We start from the raw sequence: 19,421 nt of genomic DNA, 5'->3' as shown, positions 1-19,421 counted from the left end.
TCTGACCCAGCTCCGCACTTTCTCCACATCCGCCGCCCAGTATTAGTACAACAGGTAGACCCAAACCCCCTGCCTGCCTTCCCCTCTGTAGCAGCACCTTTCTCACTCTGGCCACCTTCCCTCCCCATATGAATGAGGTAATCCTTCCCTCAATCTCCCTGAAAAAAGACTTTGGCAGGAAAATCGGTAGGCATTGAAAAATAAACAGGAATCGCGGCAACACATTCATTTTAACCGCCTGTACCCGACCCGCCAGTGACAGAGGAAGGCCATCCCACCTTGCCAGATCGGCTTTCATTCTCCCCACCAAACTAGTGATGTTGTACCTGCGAAGCCTCCCCCACTCCCGGGCAACCTGCACCCCCAGATACCTAAAATGAGTCCCTGCCCTACGGAATGGCAGCCCCCCCCACCCATGCCCCCGCCCCCGGCCGAGACACCACAAAATACTCACTCTTGTCCAGGTTCAGCTTGTATCCCGAGAAAGACCCAAATACCCGCAGTAGCTCCAATATTCCTCCTATCGACGCACTCGGTTCCGACACATACAGCAGCAAGTCGTCGGCATATAAGGACACCCTATGCTTTATCCCCCCCCCGCACTATTCCTTTCCATGCACCCGAACTTCTCAATGCGATGGCCAACGGCTCAATCGCAAGTGCAAACAGCAGGGAGGACATAGGACATCCCTGTCTCGTCCCAGGGTGGAGAGAAAAGTATCTCGAACTGATATCATTTGTGCGGACACTCACCTTCGGCTTCTTATATAATAGCTTTACCCAGTTCCCAAACCTTGGTCCAATCCCAAACCGCTCCAGCACTGCCATCAGGTACCCCCATTCTACCCGATCAAACGCCTTCTCGGCGTCCAATGCCACAACTACCTGTTTCCTACCCTTTCTCCGGTGCCATAACGACGTTCAAAACCTTCCTAATGTTCTAAAACAGCTGCCTCCCTTTCACGAACCCCGTCTGATCCTCCCCTATCACCTTCGGGAGGCACTCCTCCAGCCTACCCGCCAGTACCTTCGCCAACACTTTTGCATCCACATTCAGAAGTGATATGGGCCGATACGACCCACACTCCGTCGGATCCTTATCTCTTTTTTAGCAACAGTGAAATCGATGCCTGCCCCAAGGTTTGCGGAAACACCCCCTTCCCTATCCCTCCTCAAACATCCCCACCATCAGGGGTGTCAACCTGTCCTTGAATTTTTTATAATATTCCACCGGAAATCCATCCGGCCCTGCCACCTTCCCCGACTGCATCCTTCCAATCGCATCCTTTTAATCTCCTGCTCCACTATCGCTCCTTCTAATGTAGCCCTGTCCCCCTCCCCTAGCCTCGGGTACTCCAACCCATCTAGAAATTCCTGCATGTCACGGTCTCCCCCGGGTGGCTCTGACTTGTACAATCTCTCATAAAACTCCTCAAAAACCTTGTTAATCAGCACTGGAGCCACCACCAACTTCCCTGCCCTATCCCTTGCCGTTGCCTCCCTCCGGAGCTGACCTGCTATCTCCATGTTCATAAACTGCATCCCTTGCTCGTCTCAGTTGGCGCACTGCCTTCCTGGTGGACAGTCGGTCGAAGCTCGCCTGTAGTTCCTTCCTCTTTTCCAGCTTCGCTGGGTCCCCACCTTCTGCATACCTCCTATCTACCTCCAGCATCTCATCTATTACCCTCTGCCGCTCCAACCTCTCCTCTTTGTCCACCCTGGCCTTAAACAAAATTACCTCACCCCTCACCACCGCCTTTAGAGCCTCCCAGATGACTGCCTTCGACACCTCACCCGTACAATTGAAACCTACATATTCCTTAATTACCTTTTCAATTTTCTCACAGAACACTTGGTTCCCCAAAAGCCCCACATCCAGTTTCCACCCCGGTCTATGCGCTACCCCCTTCTCCAGCACCATATCCACCCAATGTGGAGCGTGATCTGACACTACAATTGCAGAGTATTCCGACCCCTTGACTCCAGACAGCAAAGCCTTCCACACCACAAAAAAGTCGATCCGCGAGTATACCTTATGGACCGCTGAAAAAAGCGAGTACTCCCGTTCCCTTGGGTGCAGGAACCTCCAAGGGTCCAACCCCTCCCATTTCCACCATGCCCAGCCAGCGCCTTCGCCCCTCCCCCCCCCCCTGATGGGACCAGCGAGCGCGGCCGTGATCTGTCCAACCTTGGCTCCTGCACCAAGTTCCAACCCCCCCCCCCCCACAATCAGCTCATGCGTGTCCAAGTCGGGAATAGCCCCAAACACCTTCCTCGCGAATCTCACATCTTCCTAATTGGGACCGTATAGACTTAACAGTGCCACTAATCTCCCCTCCAGTGCCCCTGCCACAATCACATATCTACCCCCCTGATCTGCCACCACCTTCTCCACCTGGAAGCGTACCCTTTTGCTGACCAGCACCGCTACCCCTCGAGCCCTTCCATCAAATCCGGAGTGAAACACTTGGCTAACCCAGTCCTTTTTAAGTCTCACCTGGTCCTTCACCCTCAAGTGAGTCTCCTGCAGCATTGCTACATCGGCTTTCAAACGTTTAAGATGCACAAGCACCCTTGACCTCTTGACCCTACAAAAACATCCCCCAAAATCCATCCCTTCCCCCCCTCTCGCTCGCCTCGTAGGCCCATTGAAGCCTGCTATCCAGGCTCCAACGTCCGCAGCCCTCCTCTCACCTCACCCCCGTTCACTAACTGACTTTAGTTAGCTAGCGCTGGTGGCTCCCCCCGCCAAGACCTCTCGGCCCCTTACACCCAGTCCCAGAGAAAGAAACACCAAAACAAACCCAACAATCCAACCCCAACAATTCACTAACATAACATTTAACCGTCGCAACACAGAACGCCATTAACTTGAACTCTGTAACAATGCAAAGAGAAGTAAATTTCAATACAAATCAGTAAAAAGAAAGTTGTAACATTTATACATTTTCCAGCCGTTTAAACACAGTCCACAGTCTCTCTTCACGTCTGTCCCAAGCCTTCTGCCCTCACGAGCGCCTCAGCTGTCTCAAAATAAAAGTCTTTGGCGTTATATATTACTCTCAACTTCGCCGGGTACACCACAACAAATCGCACCCCCTTCTTGTACAAACCGCCTTCACTCGCCCAAACGCCGCTCGTCTTTTTGCCAACTCCACCGTCCAGTCCTGGTAGATACGAACCACAGTACCATCCCACAGCACCTCACGCTTCTGCTTCGCCCAGCTTAATACCTTCTCCTTCATGCAAAACTTATGGAAGCAGATAATTACTGCCCTTGGCGGCTCGTTCACTTTGGGCTTCGGCCTTAATGACCGATGAGCTCGGTCTAGCTCATATAGGGTGGGGCTCTCACCCTCCCCCATCAGCTCCGCCAACTTCTTAGCGAAGTATTGCGTTGGCCTTGGGCCCTCTTTCCCTTCGGGCAAGCCCACAATTCTCAAATTGTGCCGCCTTGAGTGGTTTTCCAAGTCTTCCAGCTTTGCTCGGAGTCCTCTGTTAATCTCCACCACCCTTGGCAGCTCGTCCCCCATCGAAGTGACCTGGTCGCTGTGTCGTGACACGGCCTCCTCCACCTCCTTCATCTTCTCGCCCTGCTCTCACCTCGGCCGATGCCTTTGCCACCTCCACCCTCATCGGGCCGATTGCCTCCTCCACCAATGACCTCAACACGACCGCCGTCTCTTTCCTCAAGGCCTCCATGTGCCTCACAAACTGTTTTTCCAGCTCCATCACCTCGGTCATCTTCTCCACCGTAAGTAGTGCGGCCCCACCTTGCAGTTCAGCTTCCGCCATCCTGTCAACACTTTTGCTCGTCTTCTCCTTCGGCGGCGAACCCGCGTTTCCTCCTTTCTTCGACGCTGCTCTTCGCATCCTTTAGTGGCTTATTGTTTTTTATCTTCTTTCTTTTCTCCTCTCTCCCCCTTCACCCTCCTGTCCTTCATCAATCTGACTTAATCTTGTTTTGAAAAAAAAGGGGGAAGAGAAAAAAAAACTTTTGCCAAACTTTCTTAAACCTTCTTTCTTTCTCCTCTGCATTCACCCAGAGCTCCCCTGGGACCAGGCTTCAGCCTTCTTTCTTCCTCCTCGGTGGGAGCCTTCTCGTAGCTCCGCCCGCCCCCGCTGCTCTGACCTCGACGCCGCGCCGGGCCCCGCGCCTCAGCCCCCGCCACCCGCGCGGGGTTCTTCCCGTGACGGCCCCAAAGCCCGGCGATAGTCGGGGGGTGCGTGAAGACTCGGGGATTTCCCCGAAATCACCGCGAATCGCGGCCACTGGCGGGAGCTCTTGTTGCTGCGGCAGCCCGGCTCGTTGCTCTTGTTGCTGCGGCAGTCCTGCCCGCCCACGCCACCGGAAGTCCATGGTGTGGCCATTAATGGGGATTTGATTCCATCACTCCTTACCTCACAGAAATGTTCCATCACCAGTTGGTGGATGTGCTGAGGTCAATGGGACCTTGATAAAATGACAGGACTATCACCTTAATAATGAGATACGAGGATATAGAAAGAAACAGGAGCATGGAGGAGTAAATTAGAATCAATTTAGGTACTGAAAAACAAATAAAGAGATGGAGAGAAATATTGGGAGAAAATAAAAGGCAAAATGTAAAAGAAAAAGAAACATTTTAAATTGTAAGAACCTCCAGGAACAATTTACTAACTGCAGGAATGAGCCTCCACGGTTTTAATTGTTCTCTTTCTGGGCCTGCCAGATTGCAGGAAGGTAAATCTTCATACGGCTGGTTTAGCTCAGTGGGCTAGACAGCTGGTTTGTGATGCAGAACAAGGCCAGCAACGCGGGTTCAATTCCCGTACCAGCTTACCTGAACTGGCGCTGGAATTTGGTGACTAGGGGCTTTTCACAGTAACTTCATATTTGTGACAATAAAAGATTATTATTAAACCTCATTATTAAAAAGGATCAACGGTTACGGGGAGAAAGCAGGATTGGGCTATTGAGTTGGATGATCAGCCATGATCGTGATAAATGGCGGAGCAGGCTTGAAGGGCAAAAGGCCTCCTCCTGCTCCTATCTTCTATGTATCTATGATCCACAGGGCAGCACGGTGGCGCAATGTTTAGCATGGCCCCGGGTCACTGTCCGTGTAGAGTTTGCACATTCACCCAGTGTCTGCGTGGGTCTCAACCCCATAACCCAAAGATGTGCAGGGTAGGTGGATTGGCCACGCTAAATTGCCCCTTAATTGGGAAAAAAAATTGGGCACTTTATATAAAAAACAGGATCCTCGCATTTTTGTACCCTACCCCGCTGTGACGAGTTTAATTTGTTTTAACAGCACGATTGTTGCAATTTCATGAAACTCACAGCAAAGCTGAGGGCGAGCTGTGGTTTTCACAAGGCTAACAACAGAGCGAATCGTCCAGCAAATTCTGCAGATTTAGATCTCTTGTGCGCCACAAATTACTGTTCTTTTTTTCACAGAATTTACAGTGCGGGAGGCCATTCGGCCCATCGGGTCTGCACTGGCCCTTGGAAAGAGCACCCTATCCCCACACTTCCACCCTATCCCAGCAACCCCACCTTACCTTTTTTGGACACTAAGGGGCAATTTAGCACGGCCAATCCACCTAACCCTGCACATCTTTGGACTGAGGGAGGAAACCGGAGCACCCGGAGGAAATCCACGCAGACACGGGGAGAACGTGCAGACTCCGCACAGACAGCGACCCAAGCCGGGAATCGAACCTGGGACCCTGGCGCTATGAAGCCATTGTGCTAACCACTGTGCTACTGTGCTGCCTAATAACAGCATGCACATTTAACTCAGTGTTAATTCCCCAGAGACATCTAGATGACTATTTATAAAAACGAGAGGTAGAGCATTAAGTATCTAAATCGATACTCACGTCGCAATGCTCCCACTGGCAGGTGAAGGTCTCAGCGATCTCCGGAATTAGGTTCTGGTTCTGGCTGTCCAGAGAACACACCGGAAGGTCAGGACGTAGGCGCTGCAGCTCCGAACCAAAATATTTCAGCTTGGAGTGATAGCTGTGGAAGTTCACATGCACCACCAGCTCATTGGGGCCTTCCACAGCCAGGAAGCCACAGCCTCGCCACAGGCACTGGTACTCATCTGAAAGGGGAAGTTAAGAGCAAAGGAGCTTGTTATTTAATATATTTCCATCTCTAATTAAGAGTCTGGAAATCATGGTTCCTTTGCTTTTGGTGTCCTAATCCTTGGTGCTCTCCTGACCCCAGGAAAGTGCACTGGCTGGGGTACTGCATACTTTGCCACAAAAGTGTTGCCTTAGGGAAGACAGAAGAGCAACGCGCCAAGTTGAAGTCTCTCAAAGCAAAATAGAGGGGTGGCAATTTTGGTGGGAAAGCATGTGTCATTTGAGGCCAAAACTATCGTAGCGGATAATGGAGGGAGATACGTGATGGTGAGCGGTAGGTTGCAAGGGACGTGGGTGGTGTTGGTAAATGTATACGCCCCGAACTGGGACGATGCTGGATTCATGAAGCGCATGTTGGGGCGCATTCCGAACCTGGAGGTAGGAGGCCTGATAATGGGAGGGGACTTCAATACAGCACTGGACCGCTCCAGATCAAGGACTGGAAAGAGGCCGGCGGCGGCCAAGGTGCTTAGGGGGTTTATGGATCAGATGGGGGGAGTGGACCCATGGAGGTTTGCAAGACCGCAGGCCAGGGAATTTTCTTTCTTCTCCCACGTGCACAAAGCCTACTCCCGGATAGATTTTTTTGTTCTTGGCAGGTCGCTCATCCCGAGGGTGGAGGGGACGGAGTATTCGGCCATAGTCGTTTCGGACCATGCCCCGCACTGGGTGGAAATGGGGCTGGGAGAGGAGAGGGACCAACGCCCGCTGTGGCGGCTGGATGTGGGACTGCTGGCAGATGAGGTGGTGTGTGGGAAGGTGATGGGGTGTATCGAAAGGTACTTGGAGGCCAGCGACAACGGGGAGGTGCGAGTGGGGGTGGTATGGGAGGCGTTGAAGGCGGTGATCAGGGGAGAGCTAATCTCCATCAGGGCTCATAGGGAGAAGACAGAGGGCATGGAAAGGGAGAGGTTAGTGGGGGAGATTTTGAGAGTGGACAGGAGATACGCAGAGGCCCCGGAGGAAAGATTACTTGGGGAAAGACGACGGTTCCAGACGGAGTTTGACCTGTTGACCACGGGGAAGGCGGAGGCACAGTGGAGGAAGGCGCAGGGGGCGACCTACGAGTACGGGGAAAAGGCTAGTCGGATGCTGGCACACCAGCTCCGTAAGAGGACGGCAGCGAGGGAAATAGGGGGAATCAAAGATGGAAGGGGAGCCACGGTTCGGAATGTAACGAAAATAAACAAGATATTCAAGGCCTTCTATGAAGAGCTGTACAGATCCCAGCCCCCAGTGGGGGAAGAGGGGATGAGACGATTCCTAGACCAACTACAGTGGTGGTGGATGGCAAATATTCAGCCTGGATCCCAGTTACCAGTGGCGTACCGCAGGGATCAGTTCTGGGTCCTCTGCTGTTTGTGATTTTCATTAATGACTTGGATGAGGGAGTTGAAGGGTGGGTCAGTAAATTTGCAGATGATACGAAGATTGGTGGAGTTGTGGATAGTAAGGAGGGCTGTTGTCGGCTGCAAAGAGACATAGATAGGATGCAGAGCTGGGCTGAGAAGTGGCAGATGGAGTTTAACCCTGAAAAGTGTGAGGTTGTCCATTTTGGAAGGACAAATATGAATGCGGAATACAGGGTTAACGGTAGAGTTCTTGGCAATGTGGAGGAGCAGAGAGATCTTGGGGTCTATGTTCATACATCTTTGAAAGTTGCCACTCAAGTGGATAGAGCTGTGAAGAAGGCCTATGGTGTGCTCGCGTTCATTAACAGAGGGATTGAATTTAAGAGCCGTGAGGTGATGATGCAGCTGTACAAAACTTTGGTAAGGCCACATTTGGAGTACTGTGTACAGTTCTGGTCGCCTCATTTTAGGAAGGATGTGGAAGCTTTGGAAAAGGTGCAAAGAAGATTTACCAGGATGTTGCCTGGAATGGAGAGTAGGTCTTACGAGGAAAGGTTGAGGGTGCTAGGCCTTTTCTCATTAGAACGGAGAAGGATGAGGGGCGACTTGATAGAGGTTTATAAGATGATCAGGGGAATAGATAGAGTAGACAGTCAGAGACTTTTTCCCCGGTGGAACAAACCATTACAAGGGGACATAAATTTAAGGTGAAAGGTGGAAGATATAGGAGGGATATCAGAGGTAGGTTCTTTACCCAGAGAGTAGTGGGGGCATGGAATGCACTGCCTGTGGAAGTAGTTGAGTCGGAAACATTAGGGACCTTCAAGCAGCTATTGGATAGGTACATGGATTACGGTTAAATGATATAGTGTAGATTTATTTGTTCTCAAGGGCAGCACGGTAGCATTGTGGATAGCACAATTGCTTCACAGCTCCAGGGTCCCAGGTTCGATTCCGGCTTGGGTCACTGACTGTGCGGAGTCTGCACGTCCTCCCCGTGTCTGCGTGGGTTTCCTCCGGGTGCTCCGCTTTCCTCCCACAATCCAAAGATGTGCAGGTTAGGTGAATTGGCCAATGATAAATTGCCCTTAATGTCCAAATTGCCCTTGGTGTTGGGTGAAGGTGTTGAGTTTGGGTAGGGTGCTCTTTCCAAGAGCCGGTGCAGACTCAAAGGGCCGAATGGCCTCCTTCTGCACTGTAAATTCAATGATAATCTATGATTAATCTAGGACAAAGGTTCGGCACAACATCGTGGGCCGAAGGGCCTGTTCTGTGCTGTATTTTCTATGTTCTATGTTCTTAACTGAGGTTCCCGAGGGTGGAGGAGCAAGAGGTGGCTGGTTTGGGGGCACCAATCGGGTTGGAGGAGCTGACCAAGGGTTTGGGGAGTATGCAGGCGGGGAAGGCCCCGGGGCCGGACAGGTTCCCGGTGGAGTTCTACAGAAAGTACGTAGACCTGTTGGCCCCGCTACTAGTGAGGACCTTTAACGAGGCAAGAGAGGAGGGGACCCTGATCCCGACAATGTCGGAATTTCCTTGATTCTAAAGCGGGACAAGGACCCACTGCAATGTGGATCGTGCAGGCCGATTTCGCTCCTCAATGTGGACGCTGAGTTATTGGCAAAAGTGCTGGCCACGAGGATTGAGGACTGTGTCCCAGGGGTGATCCATGAGGACCAGACGGGATTCGTAAAGGGCAGGCAATTAAACACTAATGTGCGGCGGCTCGTAAACATGATAATGATGCCATCGGAGGGGGGAGAGGCGGAGATAGTGGCAGCTATGGACGCGGAAAAGGCCTTTGACCGAGTAGAGTGGGAATACCTCTGGGAGGTGCTGTGTAGGTTCGGGTTCGGGGGGAGGGTTTATCAGCTGGGTTAAGCTCCTTTACAGAGCTCCGGTGGCGAGTGTAGTGACGAACCGGCGGAGGTCGGAGTACTTTCGGCTGTATCGAGGAATGAGGCAGGGGTGCCCCCTGTCCCCCCTGTTGTTCGCATTGGCGATCGAACCATTGGCCATGTCATTGAGGGAGTCTAATAAATGGAGGGGGGTGGTCCGAGGGGGAGAAGAGCATCGGGTGTCGCTATACGCGGATGACCTGTTGCTGTACGTGGCGGACCCAATGGAGGGGATGGTGGAGGTCATGCAGACTCTAAGGGAGTTTGGGGAGTTTTCGGGCTATAAGCTCAATGTAGGGAAGAGTGAGCTCTTTGTATTACAGGCAGGGGACCAAGAAAGAGGGATAGGGGACCTACCGCTGAGGAGGGCGGCAGGGAGTTTTCGGTATCTGGGGATCCAGATAGCCACTAGTTGGGGGGCCCTACATAAACTGAATCTGACGAGGTTGGTGGACCAAATGGAGGAGGACTTCAAAAGATGGGACATGTTACTGATCTCGCTGGCGGGTAGAGTGCAGTCGGTCAAAATGGTGGTCCTTCCGAGGTTTCTGTTTGTGTTTCAGTGCCTTCCCATCGTGATCACCAAGGGCTTTTTTAAGAGAGTAGGTAGGAGTATTATGGGGTTTGTGTGGGCGAATAGGACCCCGAGGGTAAGGAGAGGGTTCCTGGAACGCAGTAGGGACCGAGGAGGGCTGCCGCTGCCAAACCTAGGGAGCTACTACTGGGCAGCAAATGTGGCGATGATCCGCAAGTGGGTCATGGAGGGAGAGGGGGCGGCATGGAAGAGGATGGAGATGGCGTCCTGTAAAGGAACGAGCTTGGGGGCGTTGGTGACGGCACCGCTGCCGTTCTCGCCGTCAAAGTATACCACGAGCCCAGTGGTGGCGGCAACGTTAAGGATCTGGGGCCAGTGGAGACAGCACAGGGGTGCAGTGGGAGCCTCGGTGTGGTCCCCGATCAGGGGTAACCACCGGTTTGTCCCGGGGAAGATGGACGGGGGGGTTCCAGGGCTGGCATCGGGCGGGGATTAGAAGAATGGGGGACCTGTTCATTGACGGGACATTTGCGAGCCTAGGGGCACTGGAGGAGAAGTTTGAGTTACCCCCGGGAAATGCTTTAAGATATATGCAGGTGAGGGCTTTTGTGAGGCGACAGGTCAGGGAATTCCCGTTGCTCCCGGCACAAGAAATTCAAGACAGGGTGATCTCGGGTGTATGGGTCGGGGAGGGCAAGGTGTCGGCAATACACCAAGAGATGAAAGAAGAGGGGGAAGCGCTAGTAGAAGACTTGAAGGTTAAATGGGAGGAGGAGCTGGGGGAGGAGATCGAGGAAGGTCTGTGGGCTGATGCCCTGGGTAGGGTTAATTCCTCCTCCTCGTGTGCCAGGCTCAGCCTGATACAATTTACGGTGGTTCACAGAGCGCACTTGACGGGGGCGAGGTTGAGTAGGTTCTTTGGGGTAGAGGACAGATGTGGAAGGTGCTCAGGGAGCCCGGCGAACCATGCCCATATGTTTTGGTCATGCCCGGCACTGGAAGGGTTCTGGAGAGGAGTGGCGGGAGCAATATCTCAGGTGGTCAAGCCAAGCTGGGGGCTAGCAATATTTGGAGTAGTGGACGAGCCGAGAGTGCAGGAGGCGAAAGAGGCCGGCATTCTGGCCTTTGCGTCCCTAGTAGCCCGGCGAAGGATCTTGCTAATGTGGAAGGAGGCGAAGCCCCCTAGCGTGGAGGCCTGGATAAACGACATGGCTGGGTTCATAAAGCTGGAGAGGATTAAGTTTGCCTTGAGAGGGTCTGCGCAGGTGTTCTACAGGCGGTGGCAACCGTTCCTAGACTATCTCGCAGAGCGTTAGAGGAAGATCGGTCAGCAGCAGCAGCAACCCTTGGGGGGGGGGGGGGGGAAGAGACGTCTTGGGAGGGGGAGGGGGGAATGGGGGATTGCAGGAGATAGCATGATGGGTGGGGGAAACTGGCACGTGCGGGAGAGAGCCAGTGTATAAAGCTATGTAAATATACCATTTTGCCATGTATATATCTTGCTCAGTGCGATTTCGTGTTATTTTGTTACGGGGCGGGGGGGGTTATTGTTTGTACGGGGAAAAAATTGTGTTGCTGAAAATCTTTAATAAATATTTTTTTTTTTAAAAAAAGCTTCTCAAAGCACTTCAGACTGGGATTTCCTATTTGAAACGCAATGGATGTTTCTCTTTCGACAAAAATCATCAGTTAGATATTTAAGACCTTCCCAACTCACTCCTCTACAGATGTCCGTCTGTCAGGCACTGCTTCACCAACTGACCATGCTCTCACTGTTGGGGTTCAAAGACCTTCCCCCAATTCCTTCAGGGAGGTAACTAATTCTGCTCCACACATCTTCCGAATGCAGGTTTAGGGTTTTTCCATGGCATTTTGTCAAGGATCCCAATACGCATCAAAAATCTGGACCAATTCATATCCCAACTTCAATAAGAGCCTAGAGCTAGAGTTGTGTCGAGGAGGCCTAAAGCACAAATGGGGCAGCACACTTGCAAAGTAAGGCAGGGTCAGGATTCAAGTGGCCTCCTAGCAGCTTAGAGAGACTAGTGAGATTTGCTGTAAGGGGTAACAGAGGAGGGAAATCTATTGTTACACTTGGGCAATAAATTTAAAGAGTAAATTTTGAGAACCCTTCCTTAAGATTAGAGCATCTAAAATTAAAAATTGGCTTGCACAGGGTACATTATATGCTGACATATTTTTCATATAAGTAGCTTGATACTCATTAGAAAGATGCACATCTTTCTCGCACATAAAGATTGATCACTTGAGTGAGGTGCCACAGGGCAGCAGGCCCCATGGAGCCAAATGCCAATGAGAGTCCGGAACAGGTTGTGGGAGGATTAAAAACGAGAGAGATGATTGGAAGAGAAAAGTGATCTCAAAGACTTTTTACCTAAATCTCCAAAGCTGTCGTACTCATTGATGTGTTCTTTCAAGTGTGCAGCCAAGTGGTCACAGAATTCCTCCATCGTCTTTCCAACAAAGACACAACCATCCCATTCACAGGGCAGCACCAGTTCCAAGTACTTGATGCTCTTTCCAGGTGCCATCTTGCAATCGGCGCCCACTGGGATCATTCCAACATTTAAGATGTCCTTATCACCAAATACTGTAGGAGATAGAAAATTAAAGATTTTCCCAAATCAATACTTTTTACAAAAAAAAAAAAGGCCAAGAACACCACCGAAGCTGAAAGGCGGCCCTCACCGTCCCCATGGCTGTGACACAAAATTTCATTTGGCCCTGTTGTTTGAATATTTTCCGACAATGGCAGCTCCAATCACAGAGTAAAATCAGGTTGTTTAAGGACGCCAGATAACTGGGGAATGCGGGGAAATAGTACCTTTCTGGCAAATCAGGAAACGCCTTTTGGAAAAGAGGCCGCGCCGGCCAAGCCAGTTTCCAGCGCTGGCATCCAGAGACCCTGGAAGGGTTTTGCTGCATTAAAGCTGCAACGTTGTTGGGATTGATAAACAGGTGCAAGGTGCCACTTTGGGGATTAAATTAAATCCCAGAGTCAGTGCCAAGTGCAAATGCATTTTTCATTTCGATACAGTGCCACAAAGTGCGCAATGAATTGTTCCTGTGGAGCGGACAAGCACATCAGCAACGTGCCACAAACTGCCATGGGGTGAAGACCATGCCCATCAGCTTTGTGCTGGTACAGCTGCTGCCAATGGGAGTGCGAGCCAGACCCCTAAACAGCAGCGTTCTCCTCAACAGTGACTTGGAATCTTTATATATAATCGACATCAATTACTGATTGCGTTGGGCCCGCAGATTAACATCGTCTCTAAACAGCGCGCGCGCCCCCGCCCAGTGCGCGCACCCGACCCCCCACCCAGCGCGCGCCCGCCCAGCTTGCGCGCCCCCCATCCCCGCCGTGCGCGCCCCCGGCCCCCACCCAGTACTCGCCCCCCCCCCCAGTGCTCGCCCCCCGTGCTCGCCCCCGACCCCCACCCAGCGCGCGCCCCCAACCCCCACCCTGCGCGCGCCCCCAACCCCCACCCTGCGCGCCCCCCATCCCCGCCGTGCGCGCCCGGACCCCCACCCAGTACTCGCCCCCGCCCAGTGCTCGCCCCCCCCCCCCACCCAGCGCGCGCCCCCGATCCCCACCCAGCGCGCGCCCCCGACCCCCACCCAGCGCGCGCCCCGACCCCCACCCAGCGCGCGCCCCGACCCCCACCCAGCGCGCGCCCCTGACCCCCACCCAGCGCGCGCCCCTGACCCCCACCCAGCGCGCGCCCCTGACCCCCACCCAGCGCGCGCCCCGACCCCCACCCAGCGCGCGCCCCGACCCCCACCCAGCGCGCGCCCCGACCCCCACCCAGCGCGCGCCCCTGACCCCCACCCAGCGCGCGCCCCTGACCCCCACCCAGCGCGCGCCCCTGACCCCCACCCAGCGCGCGCCCCTGACCCCCACCCAGCGCGCGCCCCTATCCCCACCCAGCGCGCGCCCCTATCCCCACCCAGCGCGCGCCCCTATCGCCCCCCCAGCCCCGTCCAGCTCTCTCGCGCGCGCCCCGTCCAGTGTGCGCGCCCCCTTTCCTTTCCCTTCCCCTGTTTCGCCCCCGCGCCACTCACCTCCGCCACTCACCCTCGCATTTCCCGCCTTAATGACGTCCAACCAGCTTCTCCGCGTCCATTGGCCGGCTGCGTCGCGGGCGTTGCACGCATGCGCCAGTCCACCCCGCCCGCCAGCAAGTGCTCGTTTTGCGACACCAATGGGAAACCGAGGCAGCGGCGACTCACTAGCCAACCACAGCGCTGGATATTGCCCCGCACGATGGCTGGCTTCTCTAAATGGCGGGGGCGCCATCTTTGTTGGGGGCATAAAGAGCTGCCAGTTGGTCAAGCTTTATTGTTTGTTGCGTTCTTCACCATAGCCTGACAGGGTTAAAAGGTATTATTTATTGAAACATTCAAATAGCACCACCAAAATAGACCAGGTGTACAATTACAAATAGAAATGGTGGAAATACTCAACAGGTTAGGTAGCAGCACCTGAGAGGAGAGAAATAGGGTTAATGTTTCAGGTCAATGACCTTTCATCATAACTAGTTGGGTAGCTTGGTTAGCTGGACAGCTGTCTCATGATGCAGAGCAGCATTCCTGTACAACTGAGGTTATTCATGAAGACCCTGTCTTCTCATCCCTGGTGATCCTCGGGTTAAATCCCCTCCTCTCAGCCTATGGTCATCTGGAACGATGGATTTTTTACCTTTGCCTAAAGTTAGGTTTTACAAAAGTAGAACAGGGGGACGTGGGGGAAAACAAAAGGGAAGATATGTAAATGTTTGAAAAATGTGACAATTCATGACAAATTGACAACTCAAAGTGAGGACAAGTAAAGAATCAAAAGATGTGACTGGCAGAATGATGAACATTGTCATCTGAAAACGAGAAAAATGAGAGTAAAACCAAAACTTGCAAAGAAAAAGGAAACAAAATGTTTTTGAACTCAATGTTGAGTCCGGAAGGCTGTAAAGTGGCGAATTGAAAGATGAGGTGCTACCCATCCAGCATGCGTTGAGCTTCATTGAAACATGGTAGGAGACCGAGGATGGAGAAGTCAGCATGGGAGAAAGGTGGAGAATTAAGACAACAGGCGACCAGAAGCTCAGGGTCATTATTACAAAGTGGACGGAGGTGTTCTGCAAAGTGGTCAGCTGCAAAGTGGTCAGCCCGATGTAGAAGTATACTAAAATCTCTGTCTCATCAGGGAGGAGTGTTTAAGGCCTTGAATGGTGTGAAAGGAGGAGGTAAAATGGCAGGTGTTGCATCATCAGAACCTAGGAAATAGAAGCAGTGGACCACTTGGCCCCTCGAGCCTGCTCGGCCATTCAATTAGATCGTGACCAGTCTTCACGATTGTCTTTCCACAGCTGCTGAGACCAATTCCTGGAGTATTAATGATGTGGAGATGCCGGCGTTGGACTGGGGTGAGCACAGTAAGAAGTCTTACAACACCAGGTTAAAGTCCCAACAGGTTGGTTTCAAACACTAGCTTTCGGAGCATTGCTCCGTTCTCACCTGAGGAAGGAGCAATGCTCCGAAAGCTAGTGTTTGAAACAAACCTGTTGGACTTTAACCTGGTGCTGTAAGACTTCTTACTGTGGAGTATTAATAGGAGGCATTCCTAGCTCTGATGAAAGCTCATTGACCAGAGACCTAAGGCAAGGTTTTCTAGTCCCCCAGAGAATTTCCCAGCGGCGCACCGTTCGCTGGGTGATGGGATTCTATTTTCCCGCCGCTTCTCAATGGCATTTCCCTTTGTAAGCACCCCACGCAACCGCGAAACCAACTGGCTGGGAAACGCTGCCAGCGGGAAAAGTGAATCCCAACGACCAAAGAATTCTGGCCATTAACTCGGTTTCTCTCTGCACAGACGCTGCTCGGCCTGAGTATTTCTGGCATTTTCTTTTTTTATTTCAGATTTTTCTGCTTTTGTGGGTGAATGTTTAAGAACAAAGAACAAAGAAAAGTACAGCACAGGAACAGGCCCTTCAAGCCTGTGCCGACCATGCTGCCCATGTAAACTAAAATCTTCAACACTTCCTGGGTCCGTATCCCTCTATTCCCATCCTATTCATGTATTGGTCAAGATGCCCCTTAAATGCCACTATCGTCCCTGCTTCCACCACCTCCTCTGGCAGCGAGTTCCAAGCACCCACGACCCTCTGTGTAAAAAACTTGCCTCGTACATCTCCTCGAAACCTTGCCCCTCGCACCTTAAACCTATGCCCCCTAGTAATTGACCCCTCTACCCGGGGGAAAAGCCTCTGACTATCCACTCTGTATATGCCCCTCATAATTTTCTAGACCTCTATCAGGTCGCCCCTCAACCTCCGTTGTTCCAGTGAGAACGAACCAAATTTATTCAACCGCTCATAGCTAATGCCCTCCATACCAGGCAACATCTTGGTAAATCTCTTCTGCACCCTCTCTAAAACCTCCACATCCTTCTGGTAGTGTGGTGACCAGAATTGAACACTATACTCCAAGTGTGGCCTAACTAAGGTTCTATACAGCTGCAACATGACTTGCCAATTCTTATACTCAATGCCCCGGCCAATGAAGGCAAGCATGCCGTATGCCTTCTTGACTATCTTCTCCACCTGTGTTGCTCCTTTCAGTGACCTGTGGACCTGTACACCTAGATCTCTCTGACCTTCAATACTCTTGAGGGTTCTACCATTCACTGTATATTCTCTACCTGCATTAGACCTTCCAAAATGCATTACCTCACATTTGTCCGGATTAAACTCCATCTGCCATCTCTCCGCCCAAGTCTCCAAACGATCTAAATCCTGCTGTATCCTCTGACAGTCCTCATCGCTATCCGCAATTCCACCAACCTTTGTGTCATCTGCAAACTTACTAATCAGACCAGTTACATTTTCCTCCAAATCATTTATATATACGACGAACAGCAAAGGTCCCAGCACTGATTGCTGCGGAACACCACTTGTCACAGCCCTCCAATCAGAAAAGCACCCTTCTATGACCTAGCCAGTTCTGTATCCACCTTGCCAGCTCACCCCTGGTCCCGTGTGGACTTCACCTTTTGTACCAGTCTGCCATGAGGGACCTTGTCAAAGGCCTTACTGATGTCCATATAGACAACATCCACTGCCCTACCTGCATCGATCATCTTTGTGACCACTTCAAAAAACTATCAAGTTAGTGAGACACGACCTCCCCTTCACAAAACCATGCTGCCTCTCGCTAATACGTCCATTTGCTTCCAAATGGGAGTAGATCCTGTCTCGAAGAATTCTCTCCAATAATTTCCCTACCACTGACGTAAGGCTCACCAGTCTGTAGTTCCCTGGATTATCCTTGCTACCCTTTCTAAACAAAGGAACAACATTGGCTATTCTCCAGTCTTCCGGGACATCACCTGAAGACAGTAAGGATCCAAATATTTCTGTCAAGACCTCAGCAATTTCCTCTCTAGCCTCCTTCAGTATTCTGGGGTAAATCCCATCAGGCCCTGGGGACTTATCTACCTTAATATTTTTCAAGACGCCCAACACCTCGTCTTTTTGGATCTCAATGTGACCCAGGCTATCTACACACCTTTCTCCAGACTCAACATCCACCAATTCCTTCTCTTTGGTGAATACTGATGTAAAGTATTCATTTAGTACGTCACCCATTTCCTCTGGCTCCACACATAGATTCCCTTGCCTATCCTTCAGTGGGCCAACCCTTTCCCTGGCTACCCTCTTACTTTTTATGTACGTGTAAAAAGCCTTGGGATTTTTCATAAGCCTATTTGCCAATGACTTTTCGTGACCCCTTCTAGCCCTCCTGACTCCTTGCTTAAGTTCCTTCCTACTTTCCTTATATTCCATACAGGCTTCGTGTGTTCCCAGCCTTCTACCCCTGACAAATGCCTCCTTTTTCTTTTTGATGAGGCCTACAATATCTCTCATTATCCAAGGTTTCCAAAATTTGCCGTATTTATCTTTCATCCGCACAGTAACATGCCAGTCCTGAATTCCTTTCAACTGACATTTGAAAGCCTCCCACATGTCAGATGTTGATTTACTCTCAAACATCCGCCCCCAACCTAAGTTCTTCAGTTCCCGCCTAATATTGTTACAATTAGCCTTCCCTCAATTTAGCACATTCAACTTAGGACCACTCTTTACTTGTCCACCAGCACTTTAAAACTTACTGAATTGTGGTCACTGTTCCCAAAATGCTCCCCGACTGAAACTCCTACCACCTGGCCAGGCTCATTCCCCAATACCAGGTCCAGTACAGCCCCTTCCCTAGTTGGACTATCTACATATTGTTTTAACAAGCCCTCCTGGGTGCTCCTTGCAAACTCTGCCCTGTACAAGCCCCTAGCACTAAGTGAGTCCCAGTCAATATTGGGGAAGTTGAAGTCTCCCATCACAACAACCCTGTTGCTTTTACTCCTTTCCAAAATCTGTCTACCTATCTGCTCTTCTATCTCCCGTTGGCTGTAGTAAACTCCCAACATTGTGACTGCACCCTTCTTATTCCTGATCTCTAACCATATAGCCTCACTGCCCTCGGAGGTGTCCTCCCGTAGTACAGCTGTGATATTCTCCCTAACCAGTAGCGCAACTCTGCCACCCCTTTTACATCCCCCTCTATCCCGTCTGAAACATCTAAATCCTGGAACGTTTAGCTGCCAATCCTGTCCTTCCCTCAACCAGGTCTCTGTAATGGCAACATCATAGTTCCAAGTACTAATCCAAGCTCTAAGTTCTCTGCCTTACCCGTTATACTTCTTGCATTAAAACATATGCCCTTCAGGCCATCAGACCCGCTGTTTTCAACATCTCCCTGTCTGCTCTTCCTCAGAGCCATACTGGCCCTATTCCCTAGTGCTCCCTCAATGTTTTAACCTTCTGACCTATTGCTCCGGTATCCACCCCCCTGCCATACTAGCTTAAACCATCCCGTGTGACACTAGCAAACCTTGCGGCCAGGATATTTATGCTTCTCCAGTTTAGATGCAACCCGTCCTTCTTATACAGGTCACACCTGCCCCGGAAGAGCTCCCAGTGGTCCAGATAACTGAAACCCTCCCTCCTACACCAGCTGTTTAGCCATGTGTTTAGCTGCTCTATCTTCCTATTTCTAGCCTCACTGGCACGTGGCACAGGGAGTAATCCCGAGATTACAACCCTAGAGGTACTGTCTTTTAACTTTCTGCCTAGCTCCCTGAACTCTTGCTGCAGGACCTCATGCCCCTTCCTGCCTATGTCTTTAGTACCAATATGTACAACAACCTCTGCCTGTTTGCCCTCCCCCTTCAGGATGGCCGCTACCCGTTCTGAGACATCCTGGAACCTGGCACCAGGGAGGCAACATACCGTCCTGGAGTCTCTTCCACGTACACAGAAGCGCCTATCTGTGTCCCTGACTATAGAGTCCCCTATGACTATTGCTCTTCTGCGCTTTAACCCTCCCTGCTGAACATCAGAGGCAGCCGTGGTGCCACTGCTCTGG

The 19,421-nt window shown here is 51.6% G+C and overlaps 1 protein-coding gene across 6 annotated transcripts in view; it reads right to left on the bottom strand.

Annotated features, from left to right (window-relative positions):
- LOC140427685 (histone H4 transcription factor-like) overlaps positions 1 to 14,077 on the bottom strand; it is a 72,360-nt gene extending 58,283 nt beyond the window's left edge. For 3 of the 6 annotated variants that reach the window (XM_072513184.1, XM_072513183.1, XM_072513185.1), the window contains exons 1-2: positions 12,319 to 13,206; positions 5,869 to 6,095 (exon numbers count right to left, since the gene is read on the bottom strand). In XM_072513184.1, coding sequence (XP_072369285.1) covers positions 5,869 to 6,095; positions 12,319 to 12,502 — 411 coding nt within the window. In that variant the 5' untranslated portion in view covers positions 12,503 to 13,206. Of the gene's footprint in view, positions 1 to 5,868; positions 6,096 to 12,318; positions 13,207 to 14,009 lie in introns of those variants that run through there. The other 3 variants (XM_072513180.1, XM_072513182.1, XM_072513181.1) reach the window with 3 other exon arrangements.
- Between the last annotated feature and the right edge of the window lie 5,344 nt (positions 14,078 to 19,421).

This window comes from Scyliorhinus torazame, chromosome 8, assembly GCF_047496885.1.
Source record: "Scyliorhinus torazame isolate Kashiwa2021f chromosome 8, sScyTor2.1, whole genome shotgun sequence".
Lineage (NCBI taxonomy): Eukaryota > Metazoa > Chordata > Chondrichthyes > Carcharhiniformes > Scyliorhinidae > Scyliorhinus > Scyliorhinus torazame.
The sequence above is the reverse complement of the archived record's forward strand: the minus strand, read 5'-3'. Positions and strand labels throughout refer to the sequence as shown.